Source organism: Carya illinoinensis, chromosome 1, assembly GCF_018687715.1.
Source record: "Carya illinoinensis cultivar Pawnee chromosome 1, C.illinoinensisPawnee_v1, whole genome shotgun sequence".
NCBI classification, from domain to species: Eukaryota; Viridiplantae; Streptophyta; class Magnoliopsida; order Fagales; family Juglandaceae; genus Carya; species Carya illinoinensis.
In genome coordinates, this window is record NC_056752.1 from 29967948 (window position 1) to 29981210 (window position 13263).

At 36.2% G+C, this 13263-nt stretch overlaps 1 protein-coding gene and 1 pseudogene across 1 annotated transcript; both read left to right on the plus strand.

The window, feature by feature from the left end:
- The first annotated feature begins 439 nt into the window (after positions 1-439).
- LOC122314868 (ras-related protein RABA5c-like) lies at positions 440-3482 on the plus strand. Its single transcript, XM_043130500.1, has 2 exons — positions 440-909; positions 2850-3482. The coding sequence occupies exons 1-2, from the start codon at positions 570-572 to the stop codon at positions 3170-3172; spliced, it is 663 nt and encodes a 220-aa protein (XP_042986434.1). The 5' UTR covers positions 440-569; the 3' UTR covers positions 3173-3482.
- Positions 3483-6774: 3292 nt separating this feature from the next.
- LOC122282946 overlaps positions 6775-13263 on the plus strand; it is a 44563-nt pseudogene continuing 38074 nt past the window's right edge.

Here is a 13263-nt window from a genome sequence, read left to right on the forward strand (position 1 = left end):
TAAAAAGTAAAAACTAGGTTTTGTTTTTTTGGTAAATGGAATAACAATAGAATATATATATATATATATATATATAATTGTTTATTTTCGTGGATAGAATCCTATGAGATATACACTCTTTAAACAATACAACTGACATCCGGTCCCATAAAAATAGGAAACTTCATATTTTAGGTTTTAAAAATCTCGACAAGAAAAGGAAATTGTGAATTAAAAACCTTAGCTGACTAAACATCTAAGTAAACAAATAATACAAAGGTTTTCAGAAGATATATGTTTTAATTATTTAAAATAGATATATTGAATTAACTTTAATTTATAAAATAGATATATTCAATTAAAATAGATATAGAAATGAGTGATTATTATTATTATTATTATTATTATAAATTTATTTATTCTGAAAAAGACAATAAATAGATAAAGGAGGAAGGCACTACATGAGCAGTATGTGACTGCCAGCTCCAATCCCATCAATCATTTCTTTCCTCTCTCCGTCGCTTTCCAAAACTTTCTTCACTCAGAGGAGCCGAGGAGAAGCAGCAGGAGGTGGAGAAGAGAAGACAAGAATGTCGTCGGACGATGAGTCAGGAGGTGGAGAAGAATATCTCTTCAAGATAGTCATCATCGGCGACTCTGCTGTTGGCAAATCCAACCTCCTCTCCCGCTACGCCCGCAACGAGTTCAATATGCACTCCAAGGCCACAATTGGCGTCGAGTTCCAGACCCAGGTCTTGGAAATCGACGGCAAGGAGGTCAAGGCCCAGATTTGGGACACTGCCGGCCAGGAACGCTTCCGCGCAGTCACCTCCGCCTACTACCGCGGCGCTGTCGGCGCCCTCGTCGTTTACGACATCAGCCGGCGTTCTACCTTCGACAGCATCACTCGCTGGCTCGAAGAGCTCAACAGTATGTTTTCCTACTTCTTGTTCTTTTTTTTTTTTTAGAAATTCTTGTTCTTTTTAGATGCCCACTGAACGCACATTTGATGATTGTCTTTGATCTGGGTGCCTTCTTATGCCTTTTGACTTCTAGATCCGACCTTGTTTTCATTCAATTGGGTAAGCTAAATTACCGGACCCCAAAAAAAGGAGTAAATATTAATTTGTTTTTTTTTTTTTGGGTAAATCACAATTTTTTGATTGGAGTTAAAAATTCGGTGTGTGACTGACCATGTATATATGCTTTTCCAAAACAATTCAGTGCCTACTGATGGGAAATGTCATAATCTGGTTTAGTCCGTGCTGTCAAAGTGGGGTCTTGGGAAGGTAGATCTGGTTACTGTCCTTGCCCTTTTTTGCGTTCTTGCATAACCGTCCAATGCGATTCGACGGAATTACCGACTCTGTTGCACTTGTGTTGTCTCCTTAATAGACCCAACTCGCTCTTCCTAGCTTGCCCAGAATTCTTTACTTCGATAATATTGTAAAGTGACACTGTAAGTCAATGGATATAATTAATGACGCCATTAGAATACTTTTACGAAATGTAATTTTTAACGGCATCGTTTTAAAGACCCCCGTATTTCACCCAAAAATAGATCCCTGCTTTTCCTTATGATTATATCCTTTGGCTTAAAATCGTACTTGAATTAATTCATGACTGTGCTTAGCTTGCATTAGATGCCAGTAGAGAGAGAGGTAAAAGTCTCTTCTAACTAGAGAGGGTTTCTGTAGAAGTAGAGCACAATTAAGGGAAAAAACACATTTCTCCATTTTTGGTTCATTTTGAATTTGTAGTATTTTGAATTGCTTCTTTAGATATTGATTTAGAATTTTGAACCCATGCCTTTACCCTTTTCTGTATTTGGTGTCCATGTGCTTAACCACTTCAACACTTAATTATTATTTTTTTTTGTCACTGCGTGTCCGTGAAAAAATCCTAACTAATCCCAGCAGTGCGCATGACCTCGGCAAGGGGTTCCCCCAAGTGCAGCTGAGTAATTAAGGAAAAATTTCCCTAATATGATGGCCCCTAGAAACCACATTCTGTTTTGGAATCATGTCTCAACCCAGCATTGTTGGTGTTTGAAACAATGTGCAAGATAGTTGTTATTAGAGTCTAAAGCAATTTTAGAATGTATGACCCGGTGCTGACCTGTCATTGATTATGCATGGCACCTGCAACTATTGAGTAAATCTATTTCACAAACATATAACAAACTTCAGCATGTAAAATTTTTTTGATAAGTCTTCAGCATGTAAAAATTATCACAAGAAAGTGCAATATTGTGGGGATTCTTTTACTGAAAACAGGTGGGATTAGTGAGAATTTGATAATGCATCTATGCATTTGTTGTGCTCTCAAGGTGAAGTATATGCAATGAGGACTGTAGGAAAACTGCATCCAGTTTTTGGGGTTTTCTATGGATTGCTATGGAGTCCAACTTCATCGGCCATTGCCATCAGGAACCCAGCTCAAATGCTAGTTAATTAAACAAGAGTGCTACAATAGATCTCTCTCTCTCTCTCTCTCTCTCTCTCTCTCTCTCTCTCTCGCTTTTAAATAGGTATTCTTCCAATTTCTTTTGAACCATTAACTTGAAATTTGGGAAATTACTTCGAAATATGGAATACAAAAATATCCTTTGTCGGTATTTGTTTTCCTGCTCAAATGCTTGTTAATTAAACAAGAGTGCTACAATGTCCAGCTTGCTTTTAAAATAGGTATTTGTTTTCCTGAATATAACTCGTAAGATTCATCATTATCCTCAACACTTGACGTCCAGCTTGCACTTCTATTTGCTTAACTGGGTAATAACCATTTCTTTGATGTTATTCTGGTGATCTTTTTATATTTGCTTATGACTGGAGATCTCAGGTTTAAGTTTTGACTGAACAATAATGCAGCTCATTCTGATACGACTGTGGCAAGGATGCTGGTGGGGAACAAATGTGATTTGGACAATATCAGGGCTGTGAGCATTGAGGAAGGAACAACTCTAGCTGAAGCAGAAGGATTGTTCTTCATGGAGACATCTGCATTAGATTCAACAAATGTTAAAAAGGCTTTTGAGATTGTTATCCGAGAAATATACAGCAATGTCAGCAGGAAGGTTCTGAACTCAGATAGTTACAAAGCGGAATTATCTGTCAACAGGGTAACCCTTGTTAATAATGGGGCTGATGGATCCAAGCAGGCCGCCGACATGTTTTCCTGTTGTTCAAGGTGATCACTGTTATTGTTCCCAGAATTCCAAGAAAAGTGTACAAGTTGAGGGTTTTTGGTTGGTTTGTTAATTTGATTTGGTTGGTTGGTTGCATTGTTTGTTGCTTTGTTTTTTTTCACCAAATAAGATAGTATTATATAGATATAATTTTTATATTTGGTTCACGTAAAACAAGAAGTCCAATTTTATTTATTTATTTTTAATTTGAATACAAGAAGCATGTAATTGCACAAAAGACAGTGGACAGTCAGTCATATTCATTTATCTTCTCTAAGATTGCGTTATGCATAATGGAATGTTAATTTAGCTGCTAGATTTGTTAATATTTTCTCTGCTTTGGCGGCAGTCGTGAAATCCCCAGACTATATATATGTTGGTGCTAAGACTCTAAGCTCCTTTTGTATTATATCTTTCAGTTATTGGTTACAATGAGGCAAAGCCTCTCAGTATATATACACGAAAATAAAAACGAAATTCTCTAGTGCTAGGACAGCTTTACAGCTAGGAAATATTCGGTTGTTAAAAGGATGATTTGTTGAGAGCACTCTGGGAGGCTCATGGTGCTGCTGTGTACGTTGCTTGTGACTTGTACGATCTGTCGTTGAGTGTTGCGGCTCCTGATGCTGTTGTGTCTGCTGTGTTGCCGTTGCATGCTGCTGTACGTGTTGCTTGGAGTTATTTGCAACAGCTGCAGGTTGCGCATGGGTTGCATGTTGCTGTACGTAGCATGCATGGGATGCATGCTTTGCTCCAACAGTTGGTAATACTTTTGCTACTAGAAGAGGTCTGGCTTCACCTGATATTTGTGAACGAAGGAAGGTTTTTTCTTTTCGTTTCTTTATTCGGTAAAGCTGATTGGTTTTCACCATAAAGTTACATTTCCCTCTAACCAGATACAATTTTCTTTTGATAGAGCCACTGTTTCAACCAATGGTCTATCGAAAAAATGACAGTGAATGATATGATCAGTTTTTAAGTTATTAATAGGCTAGTTATGCCTTGGCTAACCCAAGCACATAATGAAACAAAGTAGTATCCGAGCAGAGCATTCTGCCCATTAAAGGGGAAGCGAGTGTGTTGAAGAAACGGTGGGACTGCTTGATACTGGGCAGGAGTCCGGAGAGGATGAAAATGACACGAGACCTGAGACACGAGTTCTAGGCCATGACAGCGAAGCTTAGACACGAGACCTGAGCACGAGTTCTTGTCACTCTCAATTGGCACTTATATCAACTTATATTAATAAAGTCTTTTTGCATGAGATTTGGATGAAGAAGTCTATATGACTGACACCTCCACCTGGTTTTGCAAAAATAAATGATAATTGAGTTTCAAGTTAAAAGAAATCACTCAATGGGTTGAAGCACGATTCTAGGTACTAATGGTTTCCCAAATTCGCCATAGTTGCTTGTTTATGACTTCAATTATTCAAAATTAGATTATTCTTTTCTCAAAATATTTAAAAAAAAGGAAAATGTAAGGCGGGATTGGACCCAACTTGCCCTTGCTAGGGGGCCAGATGTGAGGCGGGTGGCCCCGCCACCCGCATTTGGTAGATGGGGATCCACATGGGCAAGCCGAACGGTGGGAGGGTAACAAGGTGTGGAATTAAAAATAAATTCTTCATAAATTCATTTCTTCGGAATTAAAAACACGTTAACGACTACTCTCAAATTCAAATGCCACCATAATTGCACTTGAAATAAACAACGATATAAACAATATTTATTAAAAGAGAATACCAACATGATGTGTTCCAATCCACTCTTAAGGTCTAGATAGAAAGCCATCCAGATGGTATTTCGCAACCATCTAATAAGGGGAAGTTTTGCTCGGTGATTGCGAGCAATTATAGTTGATAAGTTATGTTACATATAATCATTTTGATATATTTTTTATACATTTTATTTATGTGATTAATTAAAATAATTATTTTATATTAAAAAATATGATATAATTAATTATATTAATAAAATACGTAAAAATAATTACATATAAAATTTTTTAACAGTTGGTGGATAGCAGCTACTTCTAGGTGGGCTTGCCAGCAACTTGATGGGTATGACTAGAGTCTAGAAGTTGTGTAGGTGCTTCCCCTCCTCACCTTCTTTCCATTAGTGGCTGAGGTAAAGACCGTGACTTTTTAAGTAATTAAGCTAAAAGACGAGAAAATCTTATTATAAAATCTTACACTACACAATACTTATATAATATAATTTAATTTAAAAGATAAATTTTAAAATTTTTAATCTTATAAATTAAAATTTACCATTTAATTGATATAAATTGTATACACTATATACCAACTTGAAAATATAGTAATTCAATAATAAAAAGAGAAGTGCGACAACTATAAAAAAATTTAATAAAAATAAATTCATAAATTGATATATTTTGATATAATATATTAAATCTATTTTATGATAAAAGTAATTTTACAATCTAATATATTACGTTAAATCACGTCAATTTATAAATATACTTTTACGAGATCTCTCTATAAATAAAATATTTATCTAAAATAATATTATTTTTTATGATGGGAGTTTTCTTAATTAGAAAGAAAACTGCTGATTAATTTCAATTTTTACTTTATTACACTTTTATCATAAAAGAGAAAAAGGCGGTGGAGAGAGATGATAGCGAACTGGATTAATTTCCTTTTTTATTTCAGGCAAAAACTAAAGTTATCGAAATATTAGAATATCAAAAAATGAATAAAAAATAAATAAAAAATACCCAATGACCTTATCAAGATTCATCCTCGAGCTCCACCCTTAACTACCCTTTTTTTTTTTAATTATTATTATTATTATTATTTTAAGTCCCCCCCCCCCCCCCCCCCCGCCGGCCCTTTTATACACACTCTTTAAACAATACAACGGACATCCGGTCCCATAAAAATAGGAAACTTCATATTTTAGGTTTTAAAAATCTCGACAAGAAAAGGAAATTGTGAATTAAAAACCTTAGCTAACTAAACAAATAATACAAAGGTTTTCAGAAGAGAAACTTTTTAATTAATTTATAAAAAAATTATAAATTGACAGAATTTAATAAATAAAATTATAAAATTATTTTATTATAAAATAAATAACTTATTATCTAAAGTAACTTTAATTTATAATTTTATTTTTATAAAATCGGTTGCAGCACTTAGTTTTTATCTTTTGTAAAATAGAAATACTATTTGTCCCGAATGAGTGTCACAAATCTTTTTTATTTTTTTTTTGTGATTAAGGAAGTATTTTTAAATAATGTTATGATTATTTTAATTATTTTAAAAATGTTTATAATGATTAAAAAATGAATAAAAAATAAAAAAGAATATTCAAGATACTTTTCATGTGAATTGTTCGGTATGTAGAAGAACTCTTCTTAAAAAGTTTGAGAAACAAAAAGAATCCAGAAATGAGTGATTTATTATTATTATAATGTATTTATTTATTTAGAAAAAGACAATAAATAGATAAAGAAGGAACTACACTAGCAGTATGCGTCTGCCAGCTCCAATCTCATTATTTCTTCTCCCCTTTCTAAAACTCTCTTTCACTTAGAGGAGCCGGGGAGTAGCAGCAACGGCTGTTGGAGAAGAGAAGACAAGAATGTCGTCAGACGCGGAGTCAAGAGGTGGAGAAAAATATCTTTTCAAGATAGTCATCATCGGCGACTCTGGTGTTGGCAAATCCAACCTCCTCTCCCTCTGTGCCTGCAATGAGTTCAACATGCACTCCAAGTCCACCATTGGTGTCGAGTTCTAGACCCAAGTCATGGAAATTGACAGAAAGGTGGTCAAGGCCCAGATTTGGGACACTGTCAGCTAGGAACACCACCACGCCGTTATCATTACCTACTACCTGTCAGCGCCCTCTTCGTTTACGACATCAGGCACCATTCCACCTTCAATGGCATCACTCGCTGGCTCAAAGAGCACAACAGTACGACCGTTTGGATAGAGAAATCATTTCATCTCAATATCATAATTTTATCAAATTTTTATATAAAATATAATAAATAATTTAACATTTTCAAATATTAAATTATTAATAATATTTTAACAATATTTTATTCAACTTTTAACTTTCATCTTATTGGTAATGAGTAAGTCTCATGACCCATGTTAAGTCTAAATGGGTGGGAAGTTATTAATTAGAGGGCTGTTAGAGATGCAAAGGAATCTTACAAAGAGATTCCACATACTGATGTGGTATACTATCAGTGTGCCATGCTTTTTTTTTTTTTTCCCCGTGCATTTCCCCTCCCCTCCTCCCTTTTCCCTCTCCCTTCCTCGTGCTGGCGGTTCTCAACCACTGTGGCCATCGGATCGTCAACCACCCTAGTCACTAACGAAGCCCATCGACCACCCCATGCCTTTCCCTTGCTCCACCCCAGCTGTGACCACCCCAGCAACACGATTGCGCCTACCCCAGCTACGCCGCAACCACCTTGGCCACCGGATGGTGCTGCTTGGACTGCCGACGGCTTCTGTCCACCTTGAGGTGGTCCCAGACCACTATGCTGGTGCGGGGAGGGGGAACAGAGAGGCATGGGGGAGGAGGGGAGTGGAAATGCGCTGGAAGATAAGGGGGAGAAAGGAAAAAAGAAGAAGAAAAAGAAGATACATGGCACATTATTAGTGTGTAACATCAACGTGTAGATCCCTTTGTGGGATCCCTTTGTGTCTATAGTGTTTTCCTATTAATTAACCCCCCACCACTACCACATCTTCAGGAAAGTTAATTAACTTCTCATATAAAAACTCTTTAAATAAAAGTTTACGTACATTATTTTAAAGTGTGGAAAAGTTTAATAAAAACTCTCATCTCTCTCTATATTTTCATAGAGAAACCATCTAGACCTCTTGATTTTGAAGTTTGAAATTTTTTAGGAGGCTCTAGTAACCTCCTAAGTGACGTAGAAGTGCAAACAATAAAGTGACATGGGCCGTAAGACGAGCATAGATCCGACCTTGTAGAAATTTAGCTCCTTAATGTAATTTGATTTAACCTTATTTAACACATCTAAAACTATATCATCTATCTCATCCCACTAACTATGTTTTCCTCCTACTTGTTCTTTTTGAATGCCCATTGAACAGACAGTTGATGATTTTGTCTTTGATCTGGGTGCATTCTTATGCTTTTTGACTTATAGATCCCAGCTTGTTTTCATTCAATTTGAATACTTCATTTAGAAGCTAAGCTACCCGACCCCAAAAAAAAAAGGAGGGGTTTTTTTAGTAAATCACAATTTTTTTATTAGAGTTAAAAGCTCGAATTACCTGCTCTGTCGCACTTGTGTTGTCTCTTAATAGACCCAACTCGCTCTTCCTAGCTTGCCCAGAATTCTTTACTTCAATAATATTATAAAGTGACATTGTAAGTTAATGGATATAAATTAAGGTTGCCATTAGAATACTTTTACCATATATGACATGCATGTCCACCTAAAGAAATGAAATTTTTAACGGCATTGTTTTAAAGATCCCTGTATTTCACCCAAAAATAGATCCGTGCTTTTCCTTATGATTATATCCTTTGGCTTAAAATGGTACTTAAATATCGTTTGGTAATTCATGCTTGTGCTTAGCTTGCAGTAGATGCCAGTAGAGAGAGAGAGGTAAAAGTCTCTTGTAACTAGAGGGTTTCTGTAGAAGAATAGCACAATTAAGGGAAAAAACACATTTCTCCATTTTTGGTTCATTTTGATTTTGTAGGATTTTGAATTGCTGCTTTAGATATGGATTTAGAATTTTGAACCCATGCCTTTACCCTTTTCTGTATTTGGTGTCCATGTGCTTAAACCACTTCAACACTTAATTGTTTTGTTTTTTTAGCACTATGTCTGTGAAAAAATCCTAACTAATCCTAGCAGTGTACATGATCTTGGCAAGGAGTTTCTGACAAGTGCAAGTCGAGTAATTAAGGAAAAATTTCCCTAATCTGATGGCCCCTAGAAACCACATTCTTTTTTGGAATCATGTCTCAACCCAACATTATTGGTGTTTGAAACAATGTGCAAGATAGCCGTTATTAGAGTTGAAAGCAATTTTAGAATGTATGACTCGGTGCTGACCTGTCATTGGTTATGCAAGTAGCACTTGCAACTATTGAGTAAATTTACTCCACAAACATATAACAAACTTTAGCATGTAAAATTTTTTTGACAAGTCTTCAGCATATAAAAATTGTCACAAGAAAGTGCAATATTGTCGGGATTCTTTTGCTGAAAACAGGTGAGATTAATGCGAATTTGATAATGCATCTATGCATTTGTTGTGCTCTCAAGGTGAAGTATGTATGCAATGAGGACTGTAGGAAAACTACCTCCGATTTGGTTTTCTATGGATTGCTATGGAGTCTAACTTCGTAGGCCATTGCCATAAGGAACCAGCTTAAATGCTTGTTAATTAAACAAGAGTGTTGTAATGAGCCCCTTCACGATAACAAAGAACTAATGTAATTCGAGGACATCACCCTCTAAGAATTCTCCAAGAACTAGAGAGAGAGAGAGAGAGAGAGAGAGAGAGAGAGAGAGAGAGAGAGAGAGAGAGTGAAACTGAATGACACTGAATACCGAAGTTGGCCTCCTTCCAAACTCACAATTGCCTCTTATAGATGAATGGTCTATGAAAACTACAACAGAATTATCAAAAGTCCAACCATTTAATGACTTAAATGACATTCAAGAAACAACATCTCTCTATTTACATTTACTTACAACTAAACGACACAATCACAATCAATTAAGTTTAAACCAACCAACACTTAAACAAAATGCTACGTACTAATTATTTTCTTTGCAGTTCAAATACTTCAGCCTTGTTCATGCTGGCCTCGATCCATGATCTCATCCATCCTTCCACATTTCCCAACCCTTAACATACTCTCCCCCATCAAAGCAACTTGCCCAGAAGGTGAGGAAATCTGTCATGCAATGACCAATAAGTCTCCTAGGTTGTATCAACACTAGCCCCCTTCCATTGAACCAACACATCAACTATTACTCTATTGTGAACCTGCCTACTTCGATGCAGCAAAATAGCCTTAGGCTCAGGTGTCAGTTCACCTTGCAAATCCACTAAAGGTAAAGAAGACAGTGGAGAGTGATGCTAACCCAATTTCTTCTTGAGGCAAGAAATATGAAAAAATGGGTGAATAAAGCTATTCGGTGGCAATTCTAACTTATAAGCAACCTATCCCACTCTTTGAACAACTTGAAAAGGTCCTAAGAAATGAGGAGAAAGCTTGAAATTTCTTTTGGCTACCAGTGATTGTTGCCTATAAGGTTGCAATCTCAAATAAATCCAATCTCCTACAGCTAGCTCCCTTTCGGTCCTTTTCTTGTCAGCTTGAAACTTCATCCTTTCCTGAGCAGTAGCCAAGTTAAGCTTAAGAGTAGAAAGAATTTGATCTCAAGTCTTCAAGACCTCATCAACTGCTTGGTTAGCAGTTAAACCAAGTATAAAAGACTGCAACTTAGTTGGAGGTCTACCATATACCACCTCAAATGTAGTCAGCTTAGTTGAAGTGTGAGGAGTGGAATTATACCACCATTCAGCCAGAGTCAACCAATCAAACCACAACTTAGGCCTATCCCACTCGAGATTGGCAAGCCACAGAAAACCCCCTCCTCGAGATTGGCAAGCCTTCTATGAAATTCATGGAGAAATCTATTCATATATGTGTAGGCACAAGTAAGGGTTGTAAAAGACCAGCAAGATAGACATGTTCTACCTTATTTCTTTAACACAAATCACACTCTCTAATATACTGTTTCACTGCATGTTTAATACTAGGATAATAAAAATCTTGTTGAGCTCAATGTAAGGACTTGTGACAACCAGAGTGTCCAGCAGATGGACTAGCATGGAAAAAATTCAAAATTTTCAGTTACAATTCAGGGTTAAAAGGAATGTAAATTCTACCTTTTCTAAATAACAACCCATGTTTAATAGAAAATGCAGAAGTAGAAGAAGAACCTCATTGCAGAATTGCAAACTGTTCTTGTGCCTTCTGATCTGAAGCATAAGCCTGCTTCAACTCCTCAAACCAAATTAGAGTAGGAAATGAAATATCAGCCATCAATGTGGTACCATCTAAGGCTTCCTTCCTTGACAAAGCATCTACTGCTTTGTTTTCAATACCCTTTTTGTACTCAATAGTGAATTCATAGCCTAAAAAATTCGAAATCCACCTTTGATGAGTAGCTGTCCCCACTTTCTATTCTAACAAGTATTTTAGACTGTGATGATCAGTTCTCACAACAAAAATAGCCCCTAACAGATAGGGTCTCCATTTCTTGACAGCAATAACAAGTGCCAGTAGCTCATTCTCATAGGTAGAAAGCATCAAATTCTTACCCTTGAGAGCTTGACTTAGAAATGCCAATGGTCTATGATCTTGCATCAAGAAAGCTCCTACACCCACTCCACATGCATCACATTCCACTACAAATTGCTTATTAAAGTCAGGCAAGCATAAAACTAGAGGGCTAGTGACTACTTTCTTCAATTATTCAAAGGCTTTTAGTTGCTGTCTCAGCTATTGAAATGCATCTCTTTTCAACAAAATAGTCAAAGGTGCAGCTATTTGACCATATCCTCGAATAAACTTCATATAATATCTTGTCACTCCCAAGAAACCCCTCAATGACTTAAGAGTTTTTGGAATTGGCCAAGACACCATCGCATCCAACTTCCTTGGATCAGCCCTTACACCATCTTTTGAAATTAAATGACCAAGATACTCAATTTCTGAGCATGCAAAGTAACAATTTGATCTCTTTGCAAACAACTGATTCTTCTCAAGTATATTCACCACAGTGGCCAAATGAATTAAGTGGGATAGCAGGTCCTTACTATAGACAAGAATGTTATAAAAAATACTATGACAAACTGCCTAAGAAAAGGTTTAAAAACCTCATTTATAAATGTTTGAAATATTGAGGGAGCGTTTGTGAGTCCAAATGACATGACAAGGAACTTATAATGTCGCTTATGAGTTCTAAATGCAGTTTTAGGCATGTCTTCATCTCTCATTCGAATTTGGTGATAACTAGATCTCAAGTCCAACTTTGAAAAAACTGTTGAGCCAAAAAGCTCAACCAATAACTCATCAACAACTGGTATTGGATATTTATCTTTAACAATAGCCTTATTAAACATCATATAATCGATACACATTCTCCAAGATCTATTAGATTTCCTAACTAATAATACTGGAGATGAAAATGGAAATTGACTAGGTCTAATCACACCAGACTTAAGCGACTCAGCAACAACCTTTTCTATTTCTGTTTTTTGAAAGTAAGGATACCTGTATGGTCTGACACTCATAGGTACAAAATCCTTCTTAAGAATTATTTGGTGATCTCGAGTTCTATGAAGAGGCAAAGTGGTAGGTTCATCAAAAACCTTTCCAAACTTCTATAGCAACTGAAAAACTTCTGGACAAGAACTGTTCTGACTCTTCACAACCTCCACAGACATGAGTTGCAACCATAATCCTTTGGAACCCACCTTAGAAATCATAGAAATTTCTTTATCTTCTACCAAACTAGTAGCAATTGATGTAAAGCCTTTGAGATAAACCTTCTTCCCTTTATAACCAAACTGCATAAGTAAGTCTATAAAATCCCAAAGTATAAGCCCAAGTGATGAAAGCCAACTGACTCCCAACACTACATCACACCCTTCTAAAGTCAAAGTAAAAAAATCAGCAACAAATCTTGTGCCTTATAATTTGTATGCCCACTGTAGTAGCCTTGCCATTACTGCTCAAAATCTCCCCATTAGCAACTTTTACCTGCATAGCTTGCCCTTGTTGTACCACTAGACGCACCTACTCACTAGTGCAGTATCCGCAAAATTTTGGAAATTGCCTAAATCAATCAATATGACCACATTCCTTTATTAATCTGCCCAACTACTCTCATAGTTTTAGTACTTGGGGTCCCCACCATATCTTGCAAAGAAATAGAAGCTATGTCTACAGATTAGGCTCTTCATGTATCTCCTCTACAATAAATTCTCTCTTTTGTAGCCTCACTATTAGATCCCATATCCATTCCTTCCAACACATAAACTCTTGGTT

Bases quoted from the DNA above. Each gene is read 5' to 3' on its own strand.
- LOC122314868 (XM_043130500.1), top strand. From the start codon at position 570: ATGTCGTCGGACGATGAGTCAGGAGGTGGAGAAGAATATCTCTTCAAG. The intron at 910-2,849 runs GTATGTTTTCCT...ACAATAATGCAG, and splicing joins CTGGCTCGAAGAGCTCAACA to CTCATTCTGATACGACTGTG.